Source organism: Spermophilus citellus (genome assembly GCF_964194105.1).
Source record: "Spermophilus citellus genome assembly, chromosome: 7".
Taxonomy (NCBI): Eukaryota; Metazoa; Chordata; class Mammalia; order Rodentia; family Sciuridae; genus Spermophilus; species Spermophilus citellus.
The window spans coordinates 98,597,811-98,611,594 of record NC_138188.1 but is presented as its reverse complement, the minus strand read 5'-3'; the positions used below and the strand labels follow the sequence as shown (position 1 = coordinate 98,611,594).

Sequence of the window (13,784 nt, the reverse complement as noted above, 5' to 3'; positions counted from 1 at the left end):
TATTTATTTATGTTTTAAATTTTGAGACAGTGTCTGGCTAAGTTGCTTAGGGTCTCATTAAATTGCTGAGGTTGGCCTCAAGTTGTGATCCTCCTTCTTCAGCCTCCCAAGATACCAGTATTATAGGTGTGCCCCATTGCATGTGGGTAGAAAAGGACTTTTGAGAGCAAAGGCATTCATTTACTTCTAGGTGGTAGGGAGAATTTAGGATATCCCACATGTCACAAAAACATCTGCATGCCATTGGTTGCCAGCCCTTGTCCCATGTGCTGCTACTGAATACCTAGAGACTATAAACACTCACTGGTTTTTCTCTTTTGTAGAAAGGAGAAAACATAATCTTTAGACCATCTTCTGGCAAAACATGATAGATTTGGATCAGAAACGGGAGGTATTGGAAGCCAGGAGTCAAAAGTAAAGAAACTCTGCAAGACCTTGGGTGAAAGAGGTAACAGAGATTGCATGCTTATTAATTAATTAATTAATTATTATCATTATTATTATTATTATACAGTTACCTGATATGAGTGTTCTAGGCCCATAAGTAGCTTCATTAATTGTAGAGAGAAGGTAGAGTAGGTGAATAGGAGTGAATTGCTGGAAATGGGTCTCAACTACACATTTCTCTGTGGTGTGCTTCAGTCAGTACTTTCTGACAGCCTCTTGCCTGCATTCTTTTTACTTATTTCCCAGGACCCTTCCCCTCCTTTCTGTGGCTGGAGCTTACCCTGAAATACCTCATTAATAATCATAGCTCACATTTATTGAATTGTTATTACTGTCAGGTACCATAGTGTTGTGCTCTCTTTGCATTCATTCCGTTTTCAAAATAACCTAATAACATAGACAAAATATTTGAGATTTCAAGTGGTTAGATAACTTGCCTAAGATCTGATAGCTAGGAAATAGCAGAACCAGATTTTAAACTGATGTTTTCTAACTTCATACTGCATACTTGCTGTCTTCTTTCCTCTCTCTAGAGGAAAAAGGGCAAGTCACACTAGCACTTCTTCCAGTATACCAGAACACATACCCCAACTTGGTGGACCTCTTTTGGAAGGTGTTCAGTTCCTATAATTTAAAAGCATTAAAATTTTTGTTATGAAGTTTTTGACAATCAGAGGGGAGAAAAAAAAAAGCATTGCTGACCTTTTGTAACTATAATTAATAATGTTTCTACTTCCAGGATTTCCCTATATATGTCCATATTTCCATATGGTAAAATTTTCTTTATTAGTATCCTGATATTTTAAATATCAATAGGCTTTTTATGCCTAGATTTTAATGACTCTCAAATGATAACATGAGACTTCTAGCAGTTTAAAGTTCAGCAAATGAATGAATCCTTGCTTCCATGTAAGGAATATTACATTTGTTCACTTGTCACTTCTGTTTTTTGTTTTTTGTTCTTTTCTATATTCAGAGAAAGGGATCACTGTTCTAGTGGAATTTATTTATTTATTTATTTTTAATTTTGTGGTGCTGGGGATTAGAACCCAGGGCCTTGTGCATGCAAAATAAGCACTCTACCAGCTGAGCTATATCCACAGCCCCTAGTACAAATTTTGTATTACATTTCAATTTCATGAACAAAGAATGTACTTTTCCAACTTAAGAATGTTTGACCTGTCTTTCCAGATATTGTTAAAATTCACATCTCCTTTGGGCTTTTCTTGGTTTCCAAGTCCACAATGGTATTTTTCTACTCCAGTCTTCTCAAGCACTTTCTGGTATACTTCACATTTGATATTCACTATGTTTTACATCTACTAGTCATAATATTTTGTACTATTATACTCTTTCCATTCACAATACCTAATATAGTGCTTTAATGTCAGTTTTATTTTTTTAGCATTTTAATGTTCAAATCAAATTATTATTGATCAATTTCTCCAAGGTTTTAGAATGACTAACATTCTGGTGTATCTTTCTATCCCTTTATAGGTTCCTATCACTGTCACCATGCCAGAAATGACAGAGCATGAAACTCCTACAAAAAAGCAGCATAGGTATGTCCACAGACCAAAAATAATATAGTGCAGACTTAAGAAGCAGAATTAGATCCCATTTTGCTAAGTAGATAGTCCTTAATGAACTTTTATTATTCAGGCTAGAAAATAATCTCTGAAAGTAATGTAGATTAAATATAGATTTACTAAAAGTGGTATATGTTTAAAATTTACCTGTCTTCCTTATTGTACCAAAAATGTAACAAGTAATTATAACCATCAATAGTTAAAATAATACATCAAATCTATGCTAAATGTTTAGTTTCTAGTGACATTTTTACCAGCATACAGTATGAATTTTTGTAGATCCCAAAACATTTAGGTCACAGTCAGTTTGAATACATATTTTGCAACATTGTAAAATATTAATGCCAATATGCTTACATAATATGACTTTTGTTTTTGTATAACCCCTTCTCTGAATTTGTAGCATTTGGGGCAATATCTGCTTAGAATTGCATGGCCTGTGCTTTTATTAGTATTGAAGTCACTGTTCTCTTTCTTTGCTGAATAGCTATTTAAAGATAATAATGTATTGAGAAATGATGTATAACAGGGAAAAAAATCAATGTCTTTAATAGATGGACTTTTAAGAAATTTAAGAGTTTGGACAACCTACTAAGTATACAAATGCAAAAGATGACTCAAATGTCAATTGTCAGTACCGTGCCTAAGTGTGCTGTCACCTACCACATTTCCCTACCTGTGAATTAAAAAGCTACTCTCTACTGTTGCCTAGGTGCCAAGGCAGACATCAGAAGTCACCTATGGGACACATCACTTGAGATTTTACTAGCACCTTAATTACATGTTTCAAATAGTTATGGTCTTCAGTGATTGATTCTATTCTCAACCCATGACTTCTGAGTATCAAAGATTAGAGAACTGTAGTTCTAGAAATGGTGCTTCTGGATTTATATGGAGGTATCTTTAGTTATGTTTTTATACCATAATATATTAAGAAAAGTTTTCTTCAGATGGCTTATTATTGATGCTGAAAATACAAATTTGTAAAACTTATTTTATGGTTCTCAAAATATAAAGTGGTAAAAGTGCTTTCCAGTTATCTTCATGTTACCTTTTATCTATACTTTTTGTTTCAGAAAGAAAAACCGGGAAACACACAATGCAGGTAGATACAGTAATTTAAATTTTACTTGTTATCATTTTTTGTTTTTAAAATGAAATTATAGCATAGTTGATATTTAAGTTTTTATGTTATAAGCATAGAATCATTATTTATTGTATTATAAGAAAATGTACCTTTATTGTTTTTAATTGACAAAATATTCTCTGGGCTGGGGATATAGTTCAGTTGGTAGAGTGCTTGCCTCACATGCACAAGGCCCTGAGTTCAATCACCAAAAAAAAAAAAAAAAAAAAAATTCTGAGTCTCATGGATATCTCATGATATTTTGATTTATAGTCTATTTGGATAAATTAAGAGATTAGTATATTCCTGGAGTTAGTGTTTGAGGGGATTTCACCCACCAAAGAAATCCAGATACACTTCTCAGTAGAATGAAGGTTATGTGCCTGTCTGAATAAATTCCAGAGGGGACAGCTATCTAGAGGGGTAAGGAAGAGATGAGCAGTGGACTACAGGTCTTAAAGGGACTTGTATGTGAACAGTCTTAAGTTGTATAGTCTTCATTTATAGAAAGAAATGTAGAAAATAAATATTTGATATTTATCTCAAGCATCAAAAGTATAGACCAAAGCTAGATAAACATATATAGGATTGTGCATACGTTTTCAGTTTGGCACATTGTATGCCACTTTATTTTCCATCAGAAACTTCATTCAGACAAAAAATATGTTATAATGCACATATATATTATTATGAATACTTTTACATATAAGTTGATTTCTATTACTCTATAAATAATATTTTTTCTTAAGGACCTTTGAGAAATTTTTATCTATGGAAACATGTCTTAAAAACTGGTGGGATTGTTTTCCATAATAAATAATTTAATGCCTTTGAAACCCCAAATACTACTATAGGCAAAGAGTCTTAATATTGGGTTGTAATTTTTTTAACTCCACACATTTTAAAAAATCTGCTCTTAGATACCAAGAAATATTATTATTGGAGAATTCAGAAGAAAGGTAGGCTCTAATTTATTGCTTTGGATTTCTGGGATGTATGAATTCTTATTTGGCCATATGAACTAAATTTTTTCATTATAATCAACTCTCTTATGGTGCCATAAATATGTCCTGACTGTGCCTTATTAAGAGAGAGTAATTAAATATCATTAAATAGACTATTCTTAGTGCTGGATCATGAAGCAAAAAACATATATTTTGATTTGTAGTCTATTTGGATAAATACATTTTGTAAAACAAGTTTTTCCCAGGGGATAATCTGAAAAAGATGTCTTAGAAGTCTGCTATGCTTTGTTAGAAAGGAAAGATTTTAGAAAACTTCTCAATATAAAATGTCTAAGAGTAGTATTTCTATTTACAGTGCCTTATAGAAATTAGATAATCTCTGTATCCTTTGCCCCTTTTAAAGTTATAGTGTGGAAGTCTGGAATATTTTGCAGTTAATTGAGAAATTGTCAGTTGCCTGGTTTTTAGATAGAAAGATTCTGCGTGACCAGAGTAGACAGTCCATACTCCATAGAGAAGAACAAGCCAGTGCCTTTTGCTTTCTGTTTTAAGTCATCACTAATAGCTGTTTCTATTCCAAAAGGGCCATCTGTTCACCCAAAAGGTGTTTTCAGGTTCTTTAACCTGTGTAGAAAGGTCTGATTTTATAAAAAGGCAGTTTTCTGATAACTTAGGTTGCTAATGGTTATCATTAAAATCTCTTAGTTACTTGAACTATAATAAATTATTTATAATAATATAACAGTATTAATCGTTCCTATTTTTTATAATTTGAATGTAATTATTATAGATGATTTTCTTTCTTTTTTGCATGGATATTAGGGATCAAACCCAGAACCTTATGCATGCTAGGCAAGTGCTCTACCACTGAGCTACATCCCTAGTCCATAGATGATATTTTTTAAAATGCTAGTAAATTTATTGCTTATGTTGATTTTATAACATTATATCTAAAGTATTACATTGTTAGAAATCTGATTTGCTTATTGTAGTTATTTATCTTCAGTAGTAATGTTTGATAAACATTTCTAATGGATTTCTTTGCCTAAAATTTCTTTGCCCAGGGAAAATTGGGCACTTCAACAGAGTAATATAAGGTTTGACATATGGATTTTTCCCTTAATCTAGTGGAGAGGCATAGAAAGAAGAAAATTAATGCTGGTATTAACAGAATAGGCGAGCTGATCCCATGTTCCCCAGCTCTAAAGCAGGTAAGAATCCACTCATATTTTCATTCATTGCTTGTGAACAGAGAGTTCCCTAATTTTTTTCAGTACTTAGAATAATTATTTTTGTTACCTGCCATTTATGGGGAGTTTTTTGAAGTTCATAATTGCCTCGTTTTTCATTTGCTTCATTTTTTATATACCTAACATTAGTTTTCCCCACATTTCTAACAATCTCAGTACAACTTTCTACATAGTCAAATGTGCCATACAATGTCTACATCCTTTTAATAACTTAGTCTTATGATTATGTTTATATACTCTGCTTATAAGGTCTATAATCTTTTGTTTTCTGCCAATTCATGTGTTTTACTCTTTTTAAATTCTTACCTAGAATCTTCCAAGTATCTCTTTATTTATTCTCCATGCCCTATCAATTCCCAATAGTACTTAAAAATCTCAGCTTTCAGTTTTCCCTCATGGAGATAGCTTTTAGTTTCTTCTGATAATGAGGATAAAATATGCTCATTGAAAACAAAACAAACAATTGAAATGATATTGAAAGCAAAAAATATATTTTAAAAAAATTGGTATCCCACTCCCAAGTTATAATTACTAATAAAATATTGTTGCATGTCTCTCCAGACATTGCTTTCTAAGAATATATGTGTATCTATCTAATGCTGTTTCTTTTTTTCTTTTCTTTTTCTTTGTCCTTTTTTTTTAATGGTGCTGGGGATTAAACCCAGGCCTCACTCTTGCTACTCAAGCATTCTACCACTAAGATATATTCCCTGTCATTCAGTTCTTTCATAACTTGCTTTATTACACATTAAAATTTTTGCTTGCTTTCTTTTTTACACATTAAAATTTTTACTCATTACACAGTAAAATTTTGGTTGTAGATACCTTTTCTCTTATGATCTCCTTTCCTTTTAATTTTAATAATAGGATATCATAATTAGTAGTAGCTTTTTGTTAATTAATTCTAATTCAATTCTTTAAACAAAGAATAATATATGCACATAGCAAATAGCACTAAAAAGCTTAAAACAAACATTAATCTCATACCTGCATCCCAACCCTAACACAGCTCCTCAGAGCAAACATTCTCAACTGTTCCTCCTTGTGAAATGTACTACTGTGTTCCATTCTTTCTTTTCCTTCTCTTTCTTTCTTTCTTTTTTTCTTTCAGTACTGGGGGATGAAACCAGAGGTTCTCCACCACTGGGCTACCCCTCCAGTACTTTCTTATTTTTATTTTGAGATAGGATCTTGCTAAGTTGCTAAGGCTGACCTCAAGTTTGTGTCCTCCAGCTTCAACCTCCCAACTCACTGGAATTGTAGACATATGCCATCATACCTTGCTTACTGTTGTATTTCAAAATAATATACTTACATTTCTATATCTTAACTTTTCCATTTTAGATATTATCTATCAAAATCCTATTGTGCGGACTGGAGTTGTGGCTCAGTGGTAGAGCGCTTGCCTAGCATGTGTGAGGCACTGGGTTCAGTTCTCAGCACATATTTATATAAACAAAATAAAGGTCCATTGACAATTTAAAAATATTTTTAAAAAATTCTATTGTGCTTTTCCCCTGACTTTCCCATATAATTCTGATTAAAATTGATATTCAGTTTTTATATTTTTTATATTATTAAGAATATGTAACTATTGTTTGTGGTTGACCCAAGGAGTATATTATTATTATGTTTCATTTCATATGTAACTCATAGTTTTTCATTTGCTTAAATTTCTATATATTTGTCTTTAATTCTTTCCATCCTTCCAACAGGCTCTTGGTAGTTTCCTGGATGGTCAAGTTTACCACATAATTTCCATTTTCCATTTCCTTCCTTTGAAAGTTTATTTCTGAAACCCTCTGTCTTCCTTTTTCAACCTCAACTAATTGATCTCTTCCAACTCTCCTGTTTAATACCATATGTTAATTATGTGGATTTGATAACATCTAATCTAATTGAATGTTTTCTAGGATTTTTCCTGAAGTTTTCTGATTTCTTCCCCCCTTTTGTTGGATGTTTTATCTTTCTTTTTGGAGGCTTTTCTTAAAGCTTAGTGACAGGTAGCTATTTTTTTTTTCTGACTTGAGGATAGGCATTTAAGAAGCTGATCAAATAAATAGACTTGTCATTGTGGTGTCCCTGACTATTGCATGATTAGATGGTGTACTAGTAGTTTTTTTGTTGTGTTCGTGGTAGAACTAAAAAAAAAAAAAAAAAAAAAAAAAAAAAAAAAAAAAAAAAAAAAAAATCTGAGGGATAAATACTAATTACTAATTTTCCCTTCTGAGAAGGAATCTGTTAGTCTCTTACCTGGGAGTGGAAATGGTGGGAGAGGAGTATGAGTTTGTTTGGTAATATTTTGAATTTTGGGTCAGGGATGGTAGGGATAGAAAGTGTCATTCTTTGGTAGGGAAAATTTTACTTTACCCTGTTTTTACTTGGGAGCCTCATCGTGTCCACTTTTGTGCCAAGTATCTCTGAGGTTAAAATTCTCTGGTTCAGATTTCTCAGAAAATAAACTTGTTTCTTGTGGTTGGGGCAAGAAGGGGGAAGTTATCCAACTGCATAGGATATATGCATGGGGAAGTGGTTCCTATTACTGCTTTATTAAGAGCCTTTCAGCAAGTCCTCTCCGTCAAGTCTCTGTACCTTGCCCACCTTCTGTAGCAACTGGTGCTTTTCAGTATTGAAACTTCCTAGGAATTTAGAAGACAAAATCAACTTGTGGCTCAATAGTATCCCCCTTGGCAAGAATGTAGACTTCAGTTTCCTTTCATTCTCCCCTACAGGGTGGATTTAGACTTCCACAAATGTGTTTTTTTGTTTTGTTTTGTTTTGTTTTTTTTTAAGAGAGAGAGAGAGAGAGAGGAGAGAGAAAGAGACAGAGAAATTTTAAGTTTTTTGGCGGAAATTTTAGTTTTTTGGCGGAAACAACATCTTTGGTTGTATGTCGTGCTTAGGTTCGAACCCAGGCCGCACGCATGCCAGGCGAGCGCGCTACCGCTTGAGCCACATCCCCAGCCCCCCACGAATGTGTTTTTAAGTCTTCTAAAAATGTATTCTTTCCTTAACACAATGGCAAACTATGTCTTCTGATTTTTCTTTCTCCACATTTTAATGTATAATAGGTGTGCTCACTAAATATTGGAAGTTGCTCAGCAAAATTATATTTTCATGTTTTGGGCTTTCATGAGTTTCTCTGAAGAAAGGAAACCATACCATTTCTCTTCCTTGGTGTCCTAGAATGTGCAAAGAAAGTCAGTATTTGGCTCCCAGAAGAAGAGTAGCCTAAAGTTTTTCTTGAGCATTGCTGCTGGCTCTGCCTGCTATCTCTAGTAAAGGGTCAGGTGCCTGAGTATTTATCAGGTTCTACCTTGGTTCAGATTCTTATTTCAAGAAAGAACAATATTAGTTTTCTCTTCTAAAATAGTTTCCTTGGTTTATATTACTGAGTCTCTACTGAAACTTAGTGTGAAGAACACAGAATTGAAGCTTGTTGAAGCAAAGCACTAAATTACAGTGATTCATACATGAAAGGAGCAATCCATAGGTAATATGTATGCTGGAGGAGAAGTTAAATATTTACTGCCACATTGTTCAGTAGCCAAAGAAGGAAACCAGAAATGACTCTTAGGTCACTTAAATGTTTATCAGGAATAGACTGCTAAGTAAAATAAATACAGCCATTAGAAAGAATAAGATAGACTTCTAAGTTCTGTATGATGATATGTAGAAGATGTATCTTTAAATTTTAACAAGTACACTGTACTGTTTATAGCATTCTTTGATCTGGATTTTTAAAAAAGATATATATCTGAGCTAGGCACAGTGGCACATGCCTATAATCCCAGTGACTTGGGAGGCTAAGTCAGGAGATCACAAGTTCAAAGCCAGGCTCAACAATTTAGCAAGATCCTAAGCAACTTAGCAAGGCCCTGTCTTAAGATAAAAAATAAAAAGGTCTGGGATGTAACTTAGTGGTTAAGCACCCCTGGGTTTGATTCCTGGTACAAAATTTTTTAAAAATATATATACATGTACATATTGGTATACCATATTTATGGAAGGATATACAAGTAAATTTATAGTTATTACCTCTGGAACAGGGTCTGGAGAGCTAAAACACAAAGAAATGTTACTTTTGATGTCTATTTCTTCATATATTTACTTTTTTGCCAAGTAATTATTATGTTTCAGTTTTTAAAATTATCAATTAAGAATAAAGGAGCACTTTGACATAAAGCACAATCTTTTTGAAAAGCTTAGGAATGGAATATACTAGGAATATGACACCAGAACTCAATCAAGTGATGTTTCTTTCTCACCCTGTTATTTTGGATCATTTATAACTGCGGCTAACAGTAGAGAATAACATTAAGGTCTGAAATATTTAAATGGTCCTGAAGGCTCTCTCTGGCCTTTTCTCCTACCACTCTTCCTGATGTGTAGGATTCTCACTCTACTTATCTCCTTGCTGTTGTAACCTTGCCCAGCCCAGCCCTGCCTGAGAACCTTTTGCCTTCTGACCTCATACCTGGGTCCTCTTCCTCCAGATGTCTACAGAGTGTGCTTTTTACTTCCATATTTTTGCTTAAGTATCACTATACAGGCTGGCCTTCCCAGAGAGCATCTTAATTCCGGCTGCTGTAACAAAAACACCATGGACTGCGTGACTTAAACAACAAAGATTTTATTTCTCATAATTCTGGAAGCTGAAAAGTCCAAAATCCATATTTGATTCCTGGTTATGTCCTCACATGGAGGAAAAGGAGAAATCATCTCTCCCTCTCTTCTTATAAGTCCCTAAATCCATTCATGAGTAACTGAATGCCCTCTCAAAGGTCCCACCTCCTGATACCATCCCATTAGGGATTAGGACTATTGCATGATTAGAATCTATGAATTTGGTGGGAAGACACAAACATTCATTGAACAACACAGAGTAACTTCCACCATCAATTTAACACCCTCCCTGGGACCCTGCTATTTTATTTTGTATGTGTGTATAATCTTGTCATCACCTGATTATTTTGCATATGTATTTATATTCTTCAAGGACAGGTGCTTTGTTTTATTACTGTATCCCAGTGCCTCAAACAACAGAGCCTAACACATAGTAAAAGTCCAATAGAGGACTGGGGATGTAGTTCAGTGGTAGAGTGTGTGCTTAATAAGGCCCAAGTTCAACCCCCAGTACCAAAAAGAAAAGAAAGACAAAGCCTGATAGATATTTAGTAGAAGTGTTTGAATATGGTGCCTGCTTTAAATTTTGAAATGTTACATATCACATGTGAGATGAAGCCAGAGATTTCAGTTTCTTCTGGAAAGTTTTTACCTTTCAGTGAAGTTTTAAATCATTAATTTTCTTTGGCAGAGCAAGAATATGATCCTGGACCAAGCCTTTAAATACATAACAGAATTGAAAAGGCAAAATGATGAACTCCTGCTTAATGGCGGAAACAATGAACAAGGTAACAACTTGGAGAGTCTTACTTTATGATTTTTGTTAAATGCTTAGATCTTTGTGTTACAGTGAAATTTATATAGATATAGAACCCACTACCCGCCTCCCCGCCAAAATCCCCAATAACAAAAACTAAATCAACAAACAAAAGCATTATTAAGACCTTGCACTCAAGGGGTCTCGGAGAATAATATTTCAAATAAAGTCACTTTAACTCTGCTGTCTCCTCTGGGAACAACTGTAATCTTATGTGCATACATGGTTTTGATTTTAGACTCTTCTGTGTACTTCATGTTTGCCTCACTCATGATACTAATAATACTAAATCTCCTTTATCCCAGTTGGATCTTGTAGCTAGGGGATTCCCATAAGAGGATGTGGGGAGGAGTTCTGCTCTGTGTGACTTACTAACAGGATAGGATAGGCCTGTGCCAAATCTTAACTGCATTAACTCAAAAGGTCAAAACATTCATTCATAATTGTTTGTGTGGATATAACATATGCATCCAGCTGCCTGATCATTTAATAATATTTGATTTTTAGATAGAAATGACTTTTTTTATGCTGTCAATGAGTTTTACCACTCTTGGAGAGAAGCTGAAAACAATAATATCCCAGGCAAGTGTAAAGCTCAGGGTGATAGGACAGTTTTAATTGTTCTTTATTTATGGCTCTGACAAGAGCAGAGAATTTTCTGTGACAGGTCAGTCAGCCACCTTAAAAGGAGAGAAATAAAGCAGAATTTGCTGGGCTGTTTATTACAACACATAGGAAAGATATTTGAAAGTATATCCAGGACCTCAGATTTTGGAATTCTCTTTGTTAGCTTTTAGTGAAATAACAATTTATCCCCCTCCTAGGTCAACTGTCTTTTATGGTCTAGGCTGTTTTGTGTGTTCCATTATGAGGTACCTCACAAAAGGAACAGGAAGTCAGATGATATGTAGACTCTTTTAGAGAAGGCTCCTTTCATTTCAAAGCATGGAGGCTGAGGCATTCATGTTACCTTAGGGAAAAGTGAAGCTGTTGAAAAAAATCCAGGTGCATGGGACTCAGGAAAAGCCAAATATCCAGGCTAGGGTTTAGGGGTAGCACAGAAATGACTGAGTTGTCATTTCTGTCACTATTATTTTTCTCGTTCTTTTTGTGCTTCTGCTTTATGCCTTTTCCCCCCAAGTGACTGCTTTTTTATAGTTGTTTTTTATTTATTTTTATATGGTGCTGAGGATTGAGCCCAGTGCCTCACATATGCCAAGCAATTTCTCTATCACTGAGCTACAACCCCAGTCCCTGGTGGCTGCTTCTTTATACTCATCATTCACATGACACTCCAGCATAGTGGTCAAAGCAAGGCCTTGGAGCCAGGCCCACTTGGGTTGTAGTCTCACCTTTGTTCTCTCACTTAGTACCCTTTGGCCAGTTATTTAATCTCCCCAAATTTCAGTTTCCCTATTGTTTTTATTCTTCCCCCTTCCCCCAACTAGTATTAGGGATTGAACACAGGGCCTCATGCATACTAGACAAGGACTCTACCCCTGAGCCACATTCCCAGCCCCTTTTATTTTATTTTTGAGATAGGGTCTTACCAAGTTACGCAGTCTGGCCTTGAACTTGAGATCCTTCTACCACAGCTTCTCAAATAGCTGGGATTATAGGTATCTTAAAATGAGGATAATCAGAGTATTTACATGGATGATTTTATGCAAATTTGATAATTACTTTGAACCTATTTCTTTTATCTAAAATGGTAATAATAATAATAGATAGTTCTCATTTTATGGTTTTTATGAGAATTAAAAGAGAGAATAGAGGTAAAGCATTTAGACTAAAGCCTCACACATAGTAAATGCACTCAGGGACATTCTACCATTGAGCTACATCCCCAAATCTTTTATTTTTTAATTTTTTTTGTAGTTGTAGATGGACAGAATGCCTTTATTTTATTTTATTTTTTATTATTTTTATGTGGTGCTGGGGATCAAACCCAGTGCCTCATGCATGCTAAGCAAGTGCTCTTCCACTGAGCTACAACCCCAGCCTGTATTTTTTATTTTGAGATAGGGTCTCACTAAGTTGCTAAAACTGGCCTCAAATTTGTGATCGTCTTGCCTCAACCTCTCGAGTCCCTGGGATTACAGGCACATGCCACTATGCCAAACAATTATCCTTTAAGATTCTAATATTTGTCTCATAGTTTAAATGATCTGCCAATCTCAGGTCATCCTTGTTGAAATAAAACTCTTCATTTTAGGCTACATCCTAGAACATGAGTCTTTTGAGGCAAGGATAAGAATACCTACCACTATGACAAGGCAGATGGGGATGTATGAGGCAAAGGAGTCAAGAGTATAAATACCATCAACCAACTCTGCCCCCGTAGGACCTGTGGGTGAAGCTGTCTCTCTTATATAGGAGAGGGGTATAGCAGGTGTCTTCACTGCTCAGCAGTGCACCTGCCTTGGCCCTACCAAGGAAAATGCAGGTTCCATTGCTGGTACCCTCTTTGATACTCTACCACTCTACTTCTTATGTGTTCTCGTTTCCACTTTAGTCTCCATTGTTTGTTTCAGAGGGTAAAATGAAAGCTCAAACAATTTATAAAGACCTATTTGGTACTACCACAAGTCATGTTAGTTACTGCAGCATTTAAATGGCATTATAGGCATTTTCAGTGTGAGTTTCCTACCATGTTACCATTATATCAATAAGTCTTCCTTTGCTTTACTTGCATAGCTACTCTATTGGAAATTTTCAAATTGGGAATTTTAAGATTTCTGCCTTATAAGTTATTTTCCAGTGGTTGGCCTTTAAAGAGATATTTTTAAAAGAATGGGATAGGGGCTTGAGTACCATTCTAAAGAGAAGAAAGAACTTGTATTAACAAAGAGCTAAGAATTCTCAGTTGAGGTTTCTAGAATGCTAGCATTAGAATTCAGTAGTTTAGTATATAGTTGTTTCTCAAGTTATTGTAAATAGTGACATTCACTAGTAATTTTTAAT

The 13,784-nt window shown here is 34.5% G+C and overlaps 1 protein-coding gene across 1 annotated transcript in view; it reads left to right on the top strand.

Annotated features, from left to right (window-relative positions):
- The window catches only part of USF3 (upstream transcription factor family member 3), a 48,768-nt gene that overhangs the window by 23,046 nt on the left and 11,938 nt on the right, over window positions 1-13,784 (top strand). Inside the window, exons 2-6 of the mRNA XM_081301628.1 lie at window positions 324-448; window positions 1,945-2,009; window positions 3,113-3,141; window positions 5,256-5,338; window positions 10,695-10,791. Of these exons, the coding sequence (XP_081157754.1) occupies window positions 1,963-2,009; window positions 3,113-3,141; window positions 5,256-5,338; window positions 10,695-10,791 (256 nt within the window). The 5' untranslated portion in view covers window positions 324-448; window positions 1,945-1,962. The remainder of the gene's footprint in view (window positions 1-323; window positions 449-1,944; window positions 2,010-3,112; window positions 3,142-5,255; window positions 5,339-10,694; window positions 10,792-13,784) is intronic.